Raw genomic sequence first — 14,024 nt, 5'->3', positions numbered from 1 at the left:
CACATTCGTGTAAGAGAAAGCAATCACACACACACTCACACACACACTCAACAAATCGCGTGTCGTGGCGGTTGCCTTTAAGTTGCTTCATGCTCATGCTGCAGGTTAACAGTGCAGACGATCCGTGCTGCTGTCGGAGCGCGATCCTCCGACTGGGAACACTGGAGCCCGGATGAAGTGCATGTAAATTCCACCTTGTTAATGGTGTCGCTGAGCAGTTGATCTTTGCAGCTTTACACACAAGCAGAGTGTGAGATCACGCGGCGGCTGAACCGGAAGAATCAGAGGTCACGGTCCAGAAGGTTCACGTGAGAAAAAAAAAAGATGAGAAGATATTCCCTGGAGCTCTGGAGACACTTTCAACGAGAATAGAAGATGAAGCTTTAATGACTTTTTATTTTTCTTAACCTCGCTTTGATCTCATTACAATCACAGACGTGGTTTAAGACGAACACTGTGACAGACAACTATCATCCGGGGGTTCAATTTCCATGTTCCTGTGTCACTGTGTCCACTAATCCTCTTATGGAGTCAAAAATTTGCCCAAAAACTCAAATTAGCTGATCTCCTCATCTTCCCTTCAATGAAACTGGGCCTTAAATCTGCAATGACACCAGTACAATGTCATTAAAGGAAAATTATAATAATCAATTAATTCATTTTTTATTAAAAGCTCATACATGGCTTTTACTGTGGCTAAAAGGAGAAGTCCAGCAACTGTCACACGTGATTCCAGGTTGTGGACATTTGAAGAATACATTTTATAAAGCATTTGTGTTTCTATAGTTATTTCTAAAACCAAGATGGCACTGGACAAAAAGCCAAACTTGACACCTTTCATAGTATGAAAACTTTGAATGGCCAGGTGATGAAATATACATCTGCCTTGTCTTTAACCATATAATAGCTTATAAACTTTCATTAGTAAATAATAATAAATCATTAATGTCAATTAATTTCAATGTTTAAACCCTTGAAGATTCTGTGTTATGAAATTATATTATTTGATTCCTGAAGTGTCCGATTATAAACCGCACCGTGGGCCGGTGTTCTGGCACATTATTTAATTTTTCATTCCTTTGCCGTCTGGATTGAGCTCAGGTTGCTCATGGAAGCGTCTGATAGAGTCGTCTTTAATTCTCTGCTGGTAGCTCACTCTCATTTATTAAATTAATCCCACAGATTAGAATCGTATCATATTGTTCGTCTTGTTAACCATGACCCTCTTTTTCTCTCAGGATGTTCGTCACTGCTGATCATGTAACTTGCACCAAACTAGCTCTCACTTGTAATCAGAGTAAGTCCACTACATCTAATCCAGAGCATCTGTGTTTGTGCAACAATTGTTAAAGATTAGTGGACGAATCACAGCGCGGCGGAGCTGGAGGCCATCAGCGGTGCAGCCTATGTGGCGATGTGGGGACAGATGGACAGACGCTCCCTCAGGTTGGACGGAGGAGAGACGTGAAGCCTGGTTGAGAATAAGCTCCATTCACATATAAATAAAAAGGGACAGGTTGGCCATGAGCTCGAGAACATCTCCACCCAAGCGTGGACGATTTGCACACGTCTCTTTTCCTCTCCTCTCTACCTTCCTCACGTTGACCTTTCAGGCCTCCCCTCTCCTTTTCTCACTATCGTATCTCACGCTCCTTCCCTCTGGTCATTGCCGCTGAGCTGTGAGAACTGAGAAGAATGTGTCTGAGGGATATGGAGAATAAAGCCGGGGATCATGGGAAGGTGTGAAGGCAGCATGCAGGTCAGGACCTGGGGGACGGAGAAGCCGGGGCAGCGAAGGGAAAAGGAAACGACTGCAGCAACGGACACGGGCTGGAAAACAACTCTTCGTCCTCCTCTTCCTCATATTTGCGATACTGCTTTCAAGCCTGCACTGAAGTTTGGACATTTTCTTGAAGGGGGGGGGGGGGGGGGGGGCTGTGTGTGAACTCAAATGTCAGAGTCAGTTGCTCTGGACATTTTTACAGAACTTTTCCTTCCACCTACCTCCACTGAGAAAACCCACAGTGTTGATGTGAACACGTCTGAGTCTGGATCTGTTTCCAGAGTCCATACTGAGAGATGACAGGAGGAATCAAACCCTGTTTTCAGACATGAGTGGGTTAAAGGTTTTGGCCCAACTGTTTGATCATCAACAGGCGCAACACATTTGTTTTCCTATAAGAGGCCACATACACGACTTGGAGAATAATCCAGTCACAGAAACATTTGTCATTTTTCCTGCTCTACAAACCACACACACACACAAACACACACACACACACACACAAACCACAAACACACACAGTACCTCCTCTGCAACTGTGATAATTAACGTATGGCACAAAATGTCTTCACAGAGGCCATCTATTGTGCTTTAACCTTTCTCTGCTGGCAGTTTATCTCCCTGTCATTTGATCTGATCGTACCCGTCATCCTCTGCCATCCCCACACCCCGAACACACCTCCGACCCATCGACTCCATCCTAAACTCGCCCTGGTAGGTGCAGCACAGCGGCCTGTGTGTGTGCATGTGTGTGTGTGTGTGTGTGTGTGTGTGTGTGTGTGTGTGTGTGTGCACGCAGCGATGATGCTGAGGGAGGTCGTCGTGCGGTCACTGCGCAAAGCCTGGTCGCATTGTGACTCGGAGCTGCAGAATGTGCCATGGTGCATTAGCGCGCTGCCGCCTGGCTGAGCATGAGGCGTGGAGAGGGCGAGGAGGAGGAGGAGGAGGAGGAGGAGGAGGAGGGAGTCAGGATAAAGAAAAGGGAAGGAGGAGCTACGAGGGACGGAGCGACAGGCGGTGAGATTGGGGAGGCGAGGAGGAGCAGAGGAAGAAAGAGGGGAAAGAAGGATAAGAGAAGGAGGAGGAGAAGTGAGGGCATCAGCACACTTACACACAGGCAGAGTTCAGAAGCCCCAGGGGCAAAGGGTCCTTATAAGATGGATCATCAAATATGAAGGAACATCAAGACTGTGTGTTTGCTCTGGTATCTACTCCTCATCATCTCCTTCTCTCTCCTCCACTCTCTCACTTTTACAACTCTTCTTCTCTCCCTCGCTCTCGTCTAGAACACTTTCACCTCTCCACAGTGGCAGAGGACTTTTCTGAATCAGGGGCCTTAAGGGGCAACAATTTACATACACATTAAATTGTTTTGTTCAAACACATTCAGTTCTTAAAAAAGCAACCGAACATCATATTTATTATTAGTATTGTTGATAAGTAACTGAAAAAAATGAGGAAAAGAAGACTACACACAGGAAATGGGCACTTTACCCCCTGACCCCACCCTTGGATCCACCCCTGCCTCCTGTTCTACGTCCATTTCTGCCTCTATATTTTTATTTTACAGTAAAGTCAAAGTGCTTTCATCGCGATTCAAACCCAAGGGTTTTCCAAACCTACCTAGCATTAGAGATCCATTATTGTGAAGCTAAATCCTGATAAAAACCCTGAAGGATTGTTTTTGCTTGGCTCTATTTTTTATTAATCCTTCTTACCATCCTTAAAGGCTGATATATAAAAAAATAATGTTCAAACTACAAAGAAAATAAACAATAATTGATGTCAGGATGAGATTTTACACAGAACGGGTTATAAAACACGTATGAATGATATTTTCTATGCATGAGAACAGCTGAGTGCATCTCTATCCCTCTTTGCAATGTGACCTGATGGCCAATTGGTCAGGTGCCACTAGCCAGGCAGAAGCCCGTATCGTGCCGCCAATTAAAAACAGATGGGGTGCGATTGGATGATGTAACGGGCCAATGGGAGTGCCCGCCAGGAGGATGCTGGGACATGATCTCATTTTCATCCTCGCCCTAAGCAGGTTTAGACAGCTCTGATCGTCCGGCTGCTAATCTGCCCTGCACAAACTGCATGTGCTGGAGCTAAAGCACACACACACACACACACACACACACACACACACACACACACACACAAGCACGTTTTATTGTGTTTTTTTTGTAGCACGTGCATCGGTAGAAATGGAAAGATGAAAATCAAGAGCGCACATAAACAGCAGCTCTTGTCTAGATTTCTTGGTGAATGAGCACCAGGCCGTCACACGTCAGAAAGCTTTTAAGGTTTCAGGAGCTTTTAAAGAGTACACAATCACATGCAGAGCGCAATTGACAGTACATGGACAATCACAACACACACACACACACAACTGTCAGAGGAAAGAGGTCATGTCGGAGGTCGGCCTAATGGGACTTGTGCTGAAAATCAAACATGAAAGAGCTCTACACCGAGGGCTCCGTACAACCAGCCTGACATGTGACCGAGGTCTTAGGACGCCACCGAGGCCGCAGCGGGGCCACGCTCTTCCCCTGCTATTGACCCCCATACACTCACAAACACAAACACACATAAAAGCACTGAGTACACACTAATGTGCATATGCTCACACACACACACACACACAAATTGACACATGGACTCACTCTTTCTGTGCGCTCACATGCATGAGTCACTGACATGGCTGCGTGGCCGTGTTGTGATGGAGGCGAAGGCTCTGGGGGGTTGGAGCTGGGAGCAGAAAGCTGGGGGTCGCTGGCCCGTCCTTGACCCTCCACTGGAGCCTGATGGACACACAATAAAAAGGGAAAGTCACAAATTAAAGGCTGGAATAAAAAAGATACACACAATGTAGAACAATGCATGGTGATAGAGTTGTTGATTGCTACTGATGTTGTTGGTCTGTCATGTGTAAAGAGCAATCACACAACCAAACTTTTAATTATAACAAAAGATAAAACTAGCTAGAATATATTTCTAATTCATGAGTACAAGTTTCTTTCTGCTTGTTTTCCCCTGATTGGTCTTTTAACCTCCCCGTTGTATTTTGGAAAGAATCCATTGAAGGGAAGTAGGGGATGGGAACAAAAGACAAGTTACACACCTTCACTTCAAAATATACACAAGATTAACAACAATAAAAACACAATAAAGAGAGCTGTTCCATTTCTTTAAATATACAAAGGTCACAAACACATATTCTGTCCATATAGCCTCTCAATTGCATTGCATCGCACTCAGTTCAGTCAGGGGTCAATAGCTGTGACCAGAGAGGCCTGATCCTCCATGAGCCCATCGACCCTCAGCCACACCGACACAGAGACCATGAGCGCTCAACCTCCCGGCCTCGGAAACAAACGCTCCTGCCCGGCCTCCACATGCAGCGAGGCCAAGAGATTGATCCGCTTTACCAAAGCAAGCGTCAATACCGAGGATACAGGCACCGGCAGAGATGGAGGAGGAGAGAGTGAGGTACGGGGATATGATGTATCTGTCACGATCTGGTACAGACTCACAAATTTAAAACACATTTAGAACACATTAGATCAAAGAGGTGGGGCTTTATTTTCAGGTTTATCCAACTGGCCATTTCAGACGGATGAACAAAGAAGAAGAACAAAGGAAAGGCTTGTATCATACGTCTTTTTCTCCTATGTTGGTTCTCCTTTGGTTTATAGGTCGGTGGTAACCAACATCAATGTGACCTACCACCACTACAAAGTGTGTTACAATACCCTGCTCGTGCCTATACTGTGTTTATGGTACTTCAAAGGATTCTCAAACACAGCTGGTGTAGGTTTCCCTTTGATGTATAACCCAAGACCTCTTTGCCTTTGATGCATCTAACCATGATACTTTCTAACTTTGATGGTACTATACTGACTTGTCAAGTTAAGTAAAATCATCCCTCGGTACCTTGACTCGTGTTGTGGGGTTTTACTCCCACGTGACGAAACTATCGGGATATCTGCGCATGCACTGCGAGGGGATGGGGGGGGAGTTTGTGTTGCCACGGCAAACATGGAACCTAACAAGAAACACGGAAAACCTCGCGGGAAAAGGTAAACGACGTGTTTTATATTTACTTTATATGCACGATACGATATATATATATACTATATTAATCAAGCTGATTTCGCTTTAGTTGGATATATTTGCGAACCCCCCACAGAGGTTGTGAGTTTAAACTTTAAAGCAGTGATTTTTAGCATTTTAAAAAGTGAACTCACCACAGAACGTGTCTTCTGACTCATACTGAGGATTTTAATGGTCGTATGAAGTATTAACAGCCGGTTTCTACACGGTTCTGTCAGCAGGGAACTTCCCCGACGCTTCCCGCGGGACAGACGCTTGTACCCGGCTGCTGTTCCTGCCAGAGGCCGGTCACGGGAGCTGGATCTCACTGACAGCTCACAGGTACACACCGCACACCGCCTCCTACACACCGCCTCCTACACGACACCACAGTTTGATACACACTCTATATTGTGTTAAAGTCAGGGAAACTGAGGATGCTTCCAAAACTAAAACGAAGAATAACTGTGAATTATCAGCTGACTCATGAAAACAGAGTGAGAGCTGCTCAGCTCCATGAAGAGCAGGTGTGCTCAGATCTTCAGGTGGCAGCTGATTGGCTGGAGAGGAATCACTTCCTCTTTCACTGCATTAAAAACAAACCTGAAGCTGCATTTACGACAGACCGGGAAATCCCATTTACCTGAGTTGTGAAGTTGTCGTTCCATTGTTACCAAAAACACGGATGCTGCAAACAAAACTTGTTGTGTTAATGTGTTTAGAGCAGTTGAACAACCACAATTGTAATCCCACAAACAGTTTATAGTTCCCAGACACATATGAACTCATCAGATCAGAATAACAATGGGAAAAGTCAGTGAAAAAGGTTTTACAAATGAATTAGAAGACGACACTGAGACGACCCTCTCTCTCCTCCAGGGTCTGTCGGAGCTCCACATGGCCTGCCTCTACGGCCAGCTGGCTACTCTCCAGCGCCTGGTGCGCTCCATGCTGGACAGGCTGGACAACGGCGATCCTCTGGGGCGCCGGCCCGTCCACCTGGTCATGTCCTCCGCCAACTTTCACAACGCCGCCGCCTGTCTCAGATGCCTCATGGAGAACGAAGCCGACATCCATCTGTAGGAGCCTTATTTTGAAATGTTCCTCAGAGATGTGAAATAGAGAGAATAAGAAGTCATTGATTAGCCACAAATAAGATAATAATGTTTTTTTGTCCTTATGAGCAGAACCACAGACTCGGGGCTGACGCCGCTGCACCTGGCCGCCGCAGAAGGCCTCATGGACTGTGTGGAGATCCTCGTGCAGGCCGATGCGGATGTGTTGGCCCAGGACGACTTGGGACACACAGCTCTGGATCTGGCTCGCGTCTGGTCCCACAGAGACATAGGAAGGTAACAAAGCTGAAGGAACAATTCACGGTGAAATCAAAGTCCAAAAAGAGTTTCAGTTCACTCAAACCACGACTTGTGTGTGTAGGTATCTGAGAAGATTCATGTGGGAGGCAGAGAAGAAGAAAGAAATGGAGGGGATGAGTCAAGCTCGTGTTTTGTACAGGGACCTTGTTGCCATGGCCAAACTGAATGTGGTCGACAAAACGGTACGTTGTGAGTCAGTAAAACAGGATATCACACAAATACCTGAATTCAGGATTTCTAACCTCACTTCCTCTATTTGTGCTTTCAGAGTCTTATAGACAAGAAGATGAAAGAGTGGGAGGCCTTGAAAGGCATTCCCCACATCAAGCCTGCCCCCCCCAAAGTCATGGCGAGCAAGTACCACACAAAGTGCCTCTTGTCCAGTCAGGACGGGTCTTATGTGGGGAGGCACGAGCTGAAGCTGGACGATTCCAGGTCAGTGATTGACCTCCGGGACGTTGTGACGCTGTGGAGGGACAGCAGTGGGAGAGGGCCGCCCCAGTACAACACCCGGTGGGACAGCACGCCTCGGGACGCCCCTGACCTGCCTTTGGCCGTCCTCAGGACCGTGTTGTTCCCCAGGGCGTTACCATCCAGGATCAACTCCCCTCAGGACTTCTACACGCGGGACATCAAGTTGGTCCCGCGCAGACGACGCCCCCAGGGGTGGAGCACCTCATGCTGGACGGAGGTGGCCAAGCACCTGGGTTAGAGCTGAAAGAGATTCAAATGGATGTGTATTCATTTAGCTTCAGGTAGAAAGCGCCTTCACAGATTGAACATGTGTATCACGTAGAGGTCTGACAGAGTCCTACAGGCATAAAGAGAAGTAAAGAGCAGAAGTATCTTCGTAAAATATCCAGCAATCTCATGACCTCAGCTCCGAGTGACAAAACTCAAAAAGCCACACTCTCCAGAAAGCAGGATGAGCAGAGGACGAGAAAACCCTCAGTGAACTGGGTCACCTGTCACAGACGCACCCCTGCACTTTCCCTGATCGCCCCCAGGGTAGTGACCAGGGATCCAGGTGAGGGCTTGTCAACAGGGTGTGTGTGTGTGTGTGTCTGTGAGCTGTGGCCTGTCAAATGAAGCAAGGTGTGTGTTTGTGTGTGTCGTGGTTTTGTCTTGTCCCTTTACTTCATGAAGCACTTCACACCTCAGTGGGGGGTCAAAGTGCACACTTGCCTCAGCGTGGTGCACCCACTGTGACCGGGCCACATGGGACTTGGGTAATTTGATGTCATTCAAATAAACAGTCTGACACACACACACATATAGTCTTGGACTTCTATTTCAGTGAGGACAACAACAGAGATACGAACTCGACTGAGTTGTCTCTATTTCCTTTGACGCAACCTGTGAAAAGAATCATTTAATCTTCCAAATTATTTCAACAAAATCTTTTTATTTTATTTTACAGTTGTGTGTTTATACAGGCGACAATTATTCACACTCGAGAAATAGTTAGAAAGAACTTCAGCCTCTTCAATCGAACTTTCCCCAAACCGGTTTGAGCAGCTTCGTCACTGCACAGGTTCGATCTTCAGACGTTTTTCTTCCATTCGTCTTTGACAGCGAGTGTTTATAAAAAAAGTCGGTTTGTTACAGTGGTTTCTTAAAAAATAGTCCAAAAACAGGTGGGAATCTGAAACGTTGTGTCCGTGGTGACAAGTCGATGACTTCCTCTCTTGTCGTTCACCGAATTGAAAGTGAAAATGAATCCTATCCAAACACATCACGTTCATCAAAGTGGTGCGACAGGAGAGGGCATTTAACTCATGTCATACTTTGTAATAACAAAAATTTACCTCCACAGATCAGAAGCTGATTCCTTATCAAGTTAACTACACACTGATCTATGTCATTTTAAGCCAAAGTGCTTCAGCGGCTGATTGGCTGCTTTTATCCTTTTTCTCTGACTTCCCACCAAGACAACAAAACACGGACGTCAGTATTAAGACAGGAAGCATCTTGAAACTTTCCCAACCTCCTACCCACCTTCTTAACAGTTGTACTTCATCTCCTGAACTATTGTCACCACTACTTTGTGTATCGACTCTGATGAGCAGCAGGATGTCGTGTCAAGAAGAAAACTGATAATGATTTATAGGTTTGATGTCAGAAATCACTGGTTCTTTGTTGGTTGTTAATCTTAAACCTGCACATTTATTTCCTTTGTACCAAAGATTTAAAAATGGAGTCACAATGATAAAAGCGATGCGCTAAAGACAAGATCCCATCGGCAAAGGTCTCTGGTAGATGTCGTCCAGACAGAGACAGACAAACGCTGCCTGTGCAAACTCCTTAGCTCGTCCAGCAGAAAACTCTCCCGTGTCCATTGGTCCGTCCTCTTTGTGTCCTCTCTTCCTCCTCCGCCCCACCCCCCATTTTTTCCTCTGCTTAGTTTTAGTCCAGTCCAGAAAATGTCTCAGTCATTCCAGCCTCCCCCTTAATCTCCGACACACACTCTCACACTCACCCCTGACCCCCCGAACCTGCACCCAGAGTCTGAGCTCCTCAGTACATTTTCTGTCGGCTGGGCAGCACTGCCTCCTTGAGGAAAGAGAACACCATGAGGATCCCCGACCTCTTCCCCCTCTTGCCCTTGGTGAAGTAATTAGACACCACGTCATCTGAAAAGGAAGAAATGGAAACCGTTACTAATTATAACACGTGTAACCACAGACGTTTGAAATCTGTTTCCAGGTCTGGAAGTTAGGAAATGTAACATTTACGTAGTTGCTGGGTGTAATGTGAAATGTATATTAAATCTGTTTGATTTCACACAGAATGAGATTCAGCTTCATTGGCCATTCTGCTGTACATTCACAGGTCAGCTGACTCCAGTTTTACGTTGCAGAAAATAGATCAGAGTGTTCAGGAGCCACAGGGACAGTGAGAAAAGGAATCAGCGCCCAACGTGGGGCTCGAACCCACGACCCTGAGATTAAGAGTCTCATGCTCTACCGACTGAGCTAGCCGGGCGGGTGGAACATCCTTCATGAGGAGTTCATTCACGTAACTAATAGAGTAGACTTTAGTAGACATATCTTGTAAATGGCACTCTTGACACATAGAAGTAAAGAATTGTCTCACTCAATTGAATTCTTATGAATTTAAATGTGGTTTTCCAGGGGCCATGTTGTTCAGCTGCTGTTCAGTAAGAAATAAGCTTGAACCCTGTAACTACAGATGAGTAGCTGAGAGAACGTGGTTTCGCTCACCTCCTTGCTGTACGGTGGACGGCAGCACATTTTCACCCGCTGACAGTGACACGAAGAAGGCGAAGGGGATCACCCAGAGGCAGATGGTGAAGTAGGCCAGCACCTGAGGCCACAAAGGATTGAGTGGAATATGATTTTACGGAATGAATATGTAACAGCAGAGCATTTTTCACCATTACAAAAAAAAAACAGCTTATCACTGAGATGATTAATCTGAATATGTGATATAGATACACATGATGATACTGGATATGTACAAGTCTGAGATGTACTAATGCTGCCCGCTCGAGATCCTCACCTCTGAAAATGGGTAATACTCTTGTGCAAAGTACTGGAAGGCCATGTAATGGTTCACCACTATCAACACTGCGGAGTGGAGACACAGGAAACAGGGTAGAAGGTCAAGAGAGTGAGGAAGCTGTTACGAGTTCATTTGAGGTGATGCTGTTTGCAGTTGCTTTGCTTCTGAGGTTTTCATACTGACCGCAGGAGAGGATGAAGTTGGGGGAGCTCAGCAGGATGTAGGGGAAGGTCTGCAAGAGCCCGAAGTACACCAGGTTGGTGAAAAGACCCGTTCCCACCATCAGCACTGGGAAGCCGTCAATAATATAGAGGCCTGCCAGCACACCTGTAGAGAACTGGACACAACCACATGTGAAGTGACGTAGCAGTTTGTGATCAGCCTTAATTATGACATTTGTTAAACTGAACCTACTCACCACAATCATGTATTTTATTATTCGACTGGTGGCTACTGTGTATTCTTCTATTAGTTCTGCCAGGTAGTACAGGCCAGCAGCTGAGGGAGGACAGGGGATGAACAGGAAACAGAAAAGTCACAAAAATGCAGATAAACAGGAAGTTCAGTTGGTACCGAAAATGTGCAGAGAATCAATATGTAAGAAAAACAGACCAGGTAGCATCAGTCCATTCAAAGAGGTCTAAACGAAGAGCACCGGCTCATGGACAGTCTGCGTCACACTAAAGCAATCAGAACTTTCCCAAAGAGACGGAGATAAGATGACAGTGGCAGCAAGCCTTAAACTTTCAAAGTCCATGTTTGTCAAACACTATCCCTAAACTTTATTCCTCCTCCCAGCACTTCACAGTTTAACTTTTAAACCAGATAGTAGATAGTATACAGTGATAAATGTTAATAAGCTGGTAATGAAACATGCTTTGGAGCCCTTTTCTTGAATTTATTGAAGAAAGACAAAGCAAATGTAATGTTAGACTAAAGGAAACAGACCATTTACTGTTCTTATTAATGCACTAGCCTTTATTCTACTTTTATACAGTATTTAATCTCTGATTAATGTTTGACAACTTATCAACCTTCAATAAAAGGTAACGGCATCACACATTACAATGATAACACTTAATGTGTTTTGACGTTTGAGTCACACTCAAGCAAACGTTTAAAAGTGAAGTCGATTTAACTGAACTGCATCAGTCTCTTTATTTACTTCTCTCACAGTGACGTGACAGCGTCAGGCAGCAGGGGCCACACCTGTCAGCTGCTCAGTTACGTGGACACAGGCTCTTTGCCACGTATCACGCAGACGTTCGGGAAGCGAACCAACAACCTCCCATGAACCAAACCCACTGTTGAAGCCGGTTTCTCCACAGAATTCATTAACGTAAACACACGGACAAACCTCCACTCTCACTTTTTGGAAGCAGTGGCGCTAGCGTGTTAACCTTTGCACCGTGCACACTGCAGCCGGGTGCGACTTTAAATCACTTTGCTGCAGACGATGTGAAACACACAAACGTTGTTTGCTGATAAAACAACCGACTGACAGTGGAATGCATTCTGTAAAACCTGGAGAACCCAATAAAGGCAGAGATAAATAGCGCTAGCACCAGTTAGCACACATAAGTTCCAGCTAAACAGTTCCTTGTGTCATTTAAAACCAACAAATTAATTGAATTGTGTAGATTAAACACTAATAAATGTTCACTACGAATTGGATTTGTTTGAAAATTCGGTGACGTTGTCATGTTTGATAAGGGAAAGAGATGCAAAACTAGCCAGCTAGCCATCAAACTGCTGAGTGTTTATGTGAATTAACTTATTTAAACTTGAGGAAGTTTAACTTTTTACACGTTTATCTCATTAACAACAAAATGAATCAATGCAGAACGAGTTTTTATTTATTATTATAGATAAACAGCTGCGATGACGTTTACAGCCGAACCTTTAAAAAGCTAGTATTAGTCCATTAGCGTTAGCGAGCATATCTGAGCTAGCACGCTAGCACTCGCAGGGCTTGTCACCGCTGCACTTACCGATGGCGAGAGTGACGAAGGAGATGTGCACCAGCAGCGACAGCCAGCTGAGCAAATAAATAAACCACATCGCTCTGCGCAGGGAGACAACGCACACAGATAAAACAGAAAAAAACACGGACAGCTAGCCGAATGCTAACTGCGCTAACTTCCTCCCTCGGTGGTTCCAGTGCGAGCTGACGAGAGCATGCAAGAGGGGACATAAGGAGTGCAGGTGTGGAGCAGGCTGCAGCGCCGCCGCGAGTTTGGAGGAGTATTGCAGCTGTGTTACGCGTTTCAAAATACGTTGTGTTGGATAAATTCAGGTGGACAGAAAACAAGGATTAAATGTTAGATAGGATTGAAAATAAGAAATGTATTCTGCAAAAATAAAACTAGTGATATTTTCTAACTTTATTCAATACTGAAAATGATGTGTTTTTTTTTTGTTTTCCACACCTGGGATCTGTTATATTGTTAATTTTGTCTGATTTTAACTTGTAATTCTAAACCTAACCCTAAAACCAAGTCTTAACCCTCAAACAGCCCAATGGATTCGTGAGGACCAGTCAAAATGTCCTCACAATGATGGTATTGAACCAAAATGGGCCCTGATGACTATAGATAGACGCACTCACAAACACACACACACGCTCTCTCTCTCACACACACACACACACACACACACACACACACACACACACACACACACACACACACACACACACACACACATGTCTCACTTCCGAGGTGATTGACTTACATTGAGTTCTTGGAAACTTACTCGAACCTTAACCATAGTTACTACTTGCCTCAAATTAACCTTAACCTAAACTCAAAAGTTAATTTAAACCTTACTTTAATCTAAACCTTAACATTAAAACAAGTCTTTACCTTAACATGTAATGATTTATGTCATGAGGACTTCATTTTTGTCCCCATAATGTGACTGTGCTATCAGATGTCGGACCCCACAACATGAGTCATACCCGGACCACACACACACTTGCCATCAGGTGCATGAATTCAACAACACGGAGGAGGTGGCGGCCCACATCATTGTGTCTGAAAAGCTCACACCTTGGAGATTGAGGAGGGAAACTATAAAACATGTATGGCGCAGAGTGAAAAGGCAGCGGCTGCGTAAAAGGAGCTAAATAAAGTAAATATATAATGTGAAACAGTGTGAAGACACTAAAATGGTGTCGGAGTCGAGGGTGAGAGTAATATCATCCCCTTTTCAAATCCTTTTAACATAGGCTCAGAGATAAG

At 45.0% G+C, this 14,024-nt stretch overlaps 2 protein-coding genes and 1 non-coding gene across 4 annotated transcripts; 1 reads left to right on the top strand and 2 right to left on the bottom strand.

The window, feature by feature from the left end:
- Positions 1-5,806: 5,806 nt before the first annotated feature.
- On the top strand, positions 5,807-8,523 carry ankrd53 (ankyrin repeat domain 53). 2 transcript variants are annotated; one of them, XM_062384302.1, is made up of 6 exons: positions 5,807-5,868; positions 6,121-6,223; positions 6,761-6,960; positions 7,069-7,233; positions 7,319-7,439; positions 7,526-8,523. In XM_062384302.1, exons 1-6 carry the CDS (start codon positions 5,828-5,830, stop codon positions 7,967-7,969), a joined length of 1,074 nt encoding a protein of 357 aa, XP_062240286.1. In that variant the 5' UTR covers positions 5,807-5,827; the 3' UTR covers positions 7,970-8,523. The 2 variants fall into 2 exon arrangements, with proteins under 2 accessions (XP_062240286.1, XP_062240287.1); XM_062384303.1 differs by having other exon boundaries at positions 5,810-5,868; positions 6,124-6,223.
- A 119-nt stretch (positions 8,524-8,642) lies between these two features.
- tex261 (testis expressed 261) lies at positions 8,643-12,965 on the bottom strand. Its single transcript, XM_062384305.1, has 6 exons — positions 12,774-12,965; positions 11,201-11,280; positions 10,966-11,119; positions 10,780-10,847; positions 10,482-10,584; positions 8,643-9,890 (listed from the first exon to the last, which is right to left on the bottom strand). The coding sequence occupies exons 1-6, from the start codon at positions 12,841-12,843 to the stop codon at positions 9,775-9,777; spliced, it is 591 nt and encodes a 196-aa protein (XP_062240289.1). The 5' UTR covers positions 12,844-12,965; the 3' UTR covers positions 8,643-9,774.
- trnak-cuu (transfer RNA lysine (anticodon CUU)) lies at positions 10,170-10,242 on the bottom strand. The gene has a single exon. It is a non-coding gene; the product is annotated as a tRNA-Lys (tRNA).
- Positions 12,966-14,024: the final 1,059 nt, after the last annotated feature.

Source organism: Platichthys flesus, chromosome 24, assembly GCF_949316205.1.
Source record: "Platichthys flesus chromosome 24, fPlaFle2.1, whole genome shotgun sequence".
Lineage (NCBI taxonomy): Eukaryota > Metazoa > Chordata > Actinopteri > Pleuronectiformes > Pleuronectidae > Platichthys > Platichthys flesus.
The sequence above is the reverse complement of the archived record's forward strand: the minus strand, read 5'-3'. Positions and strand labels throughout refer to the sequence as shown.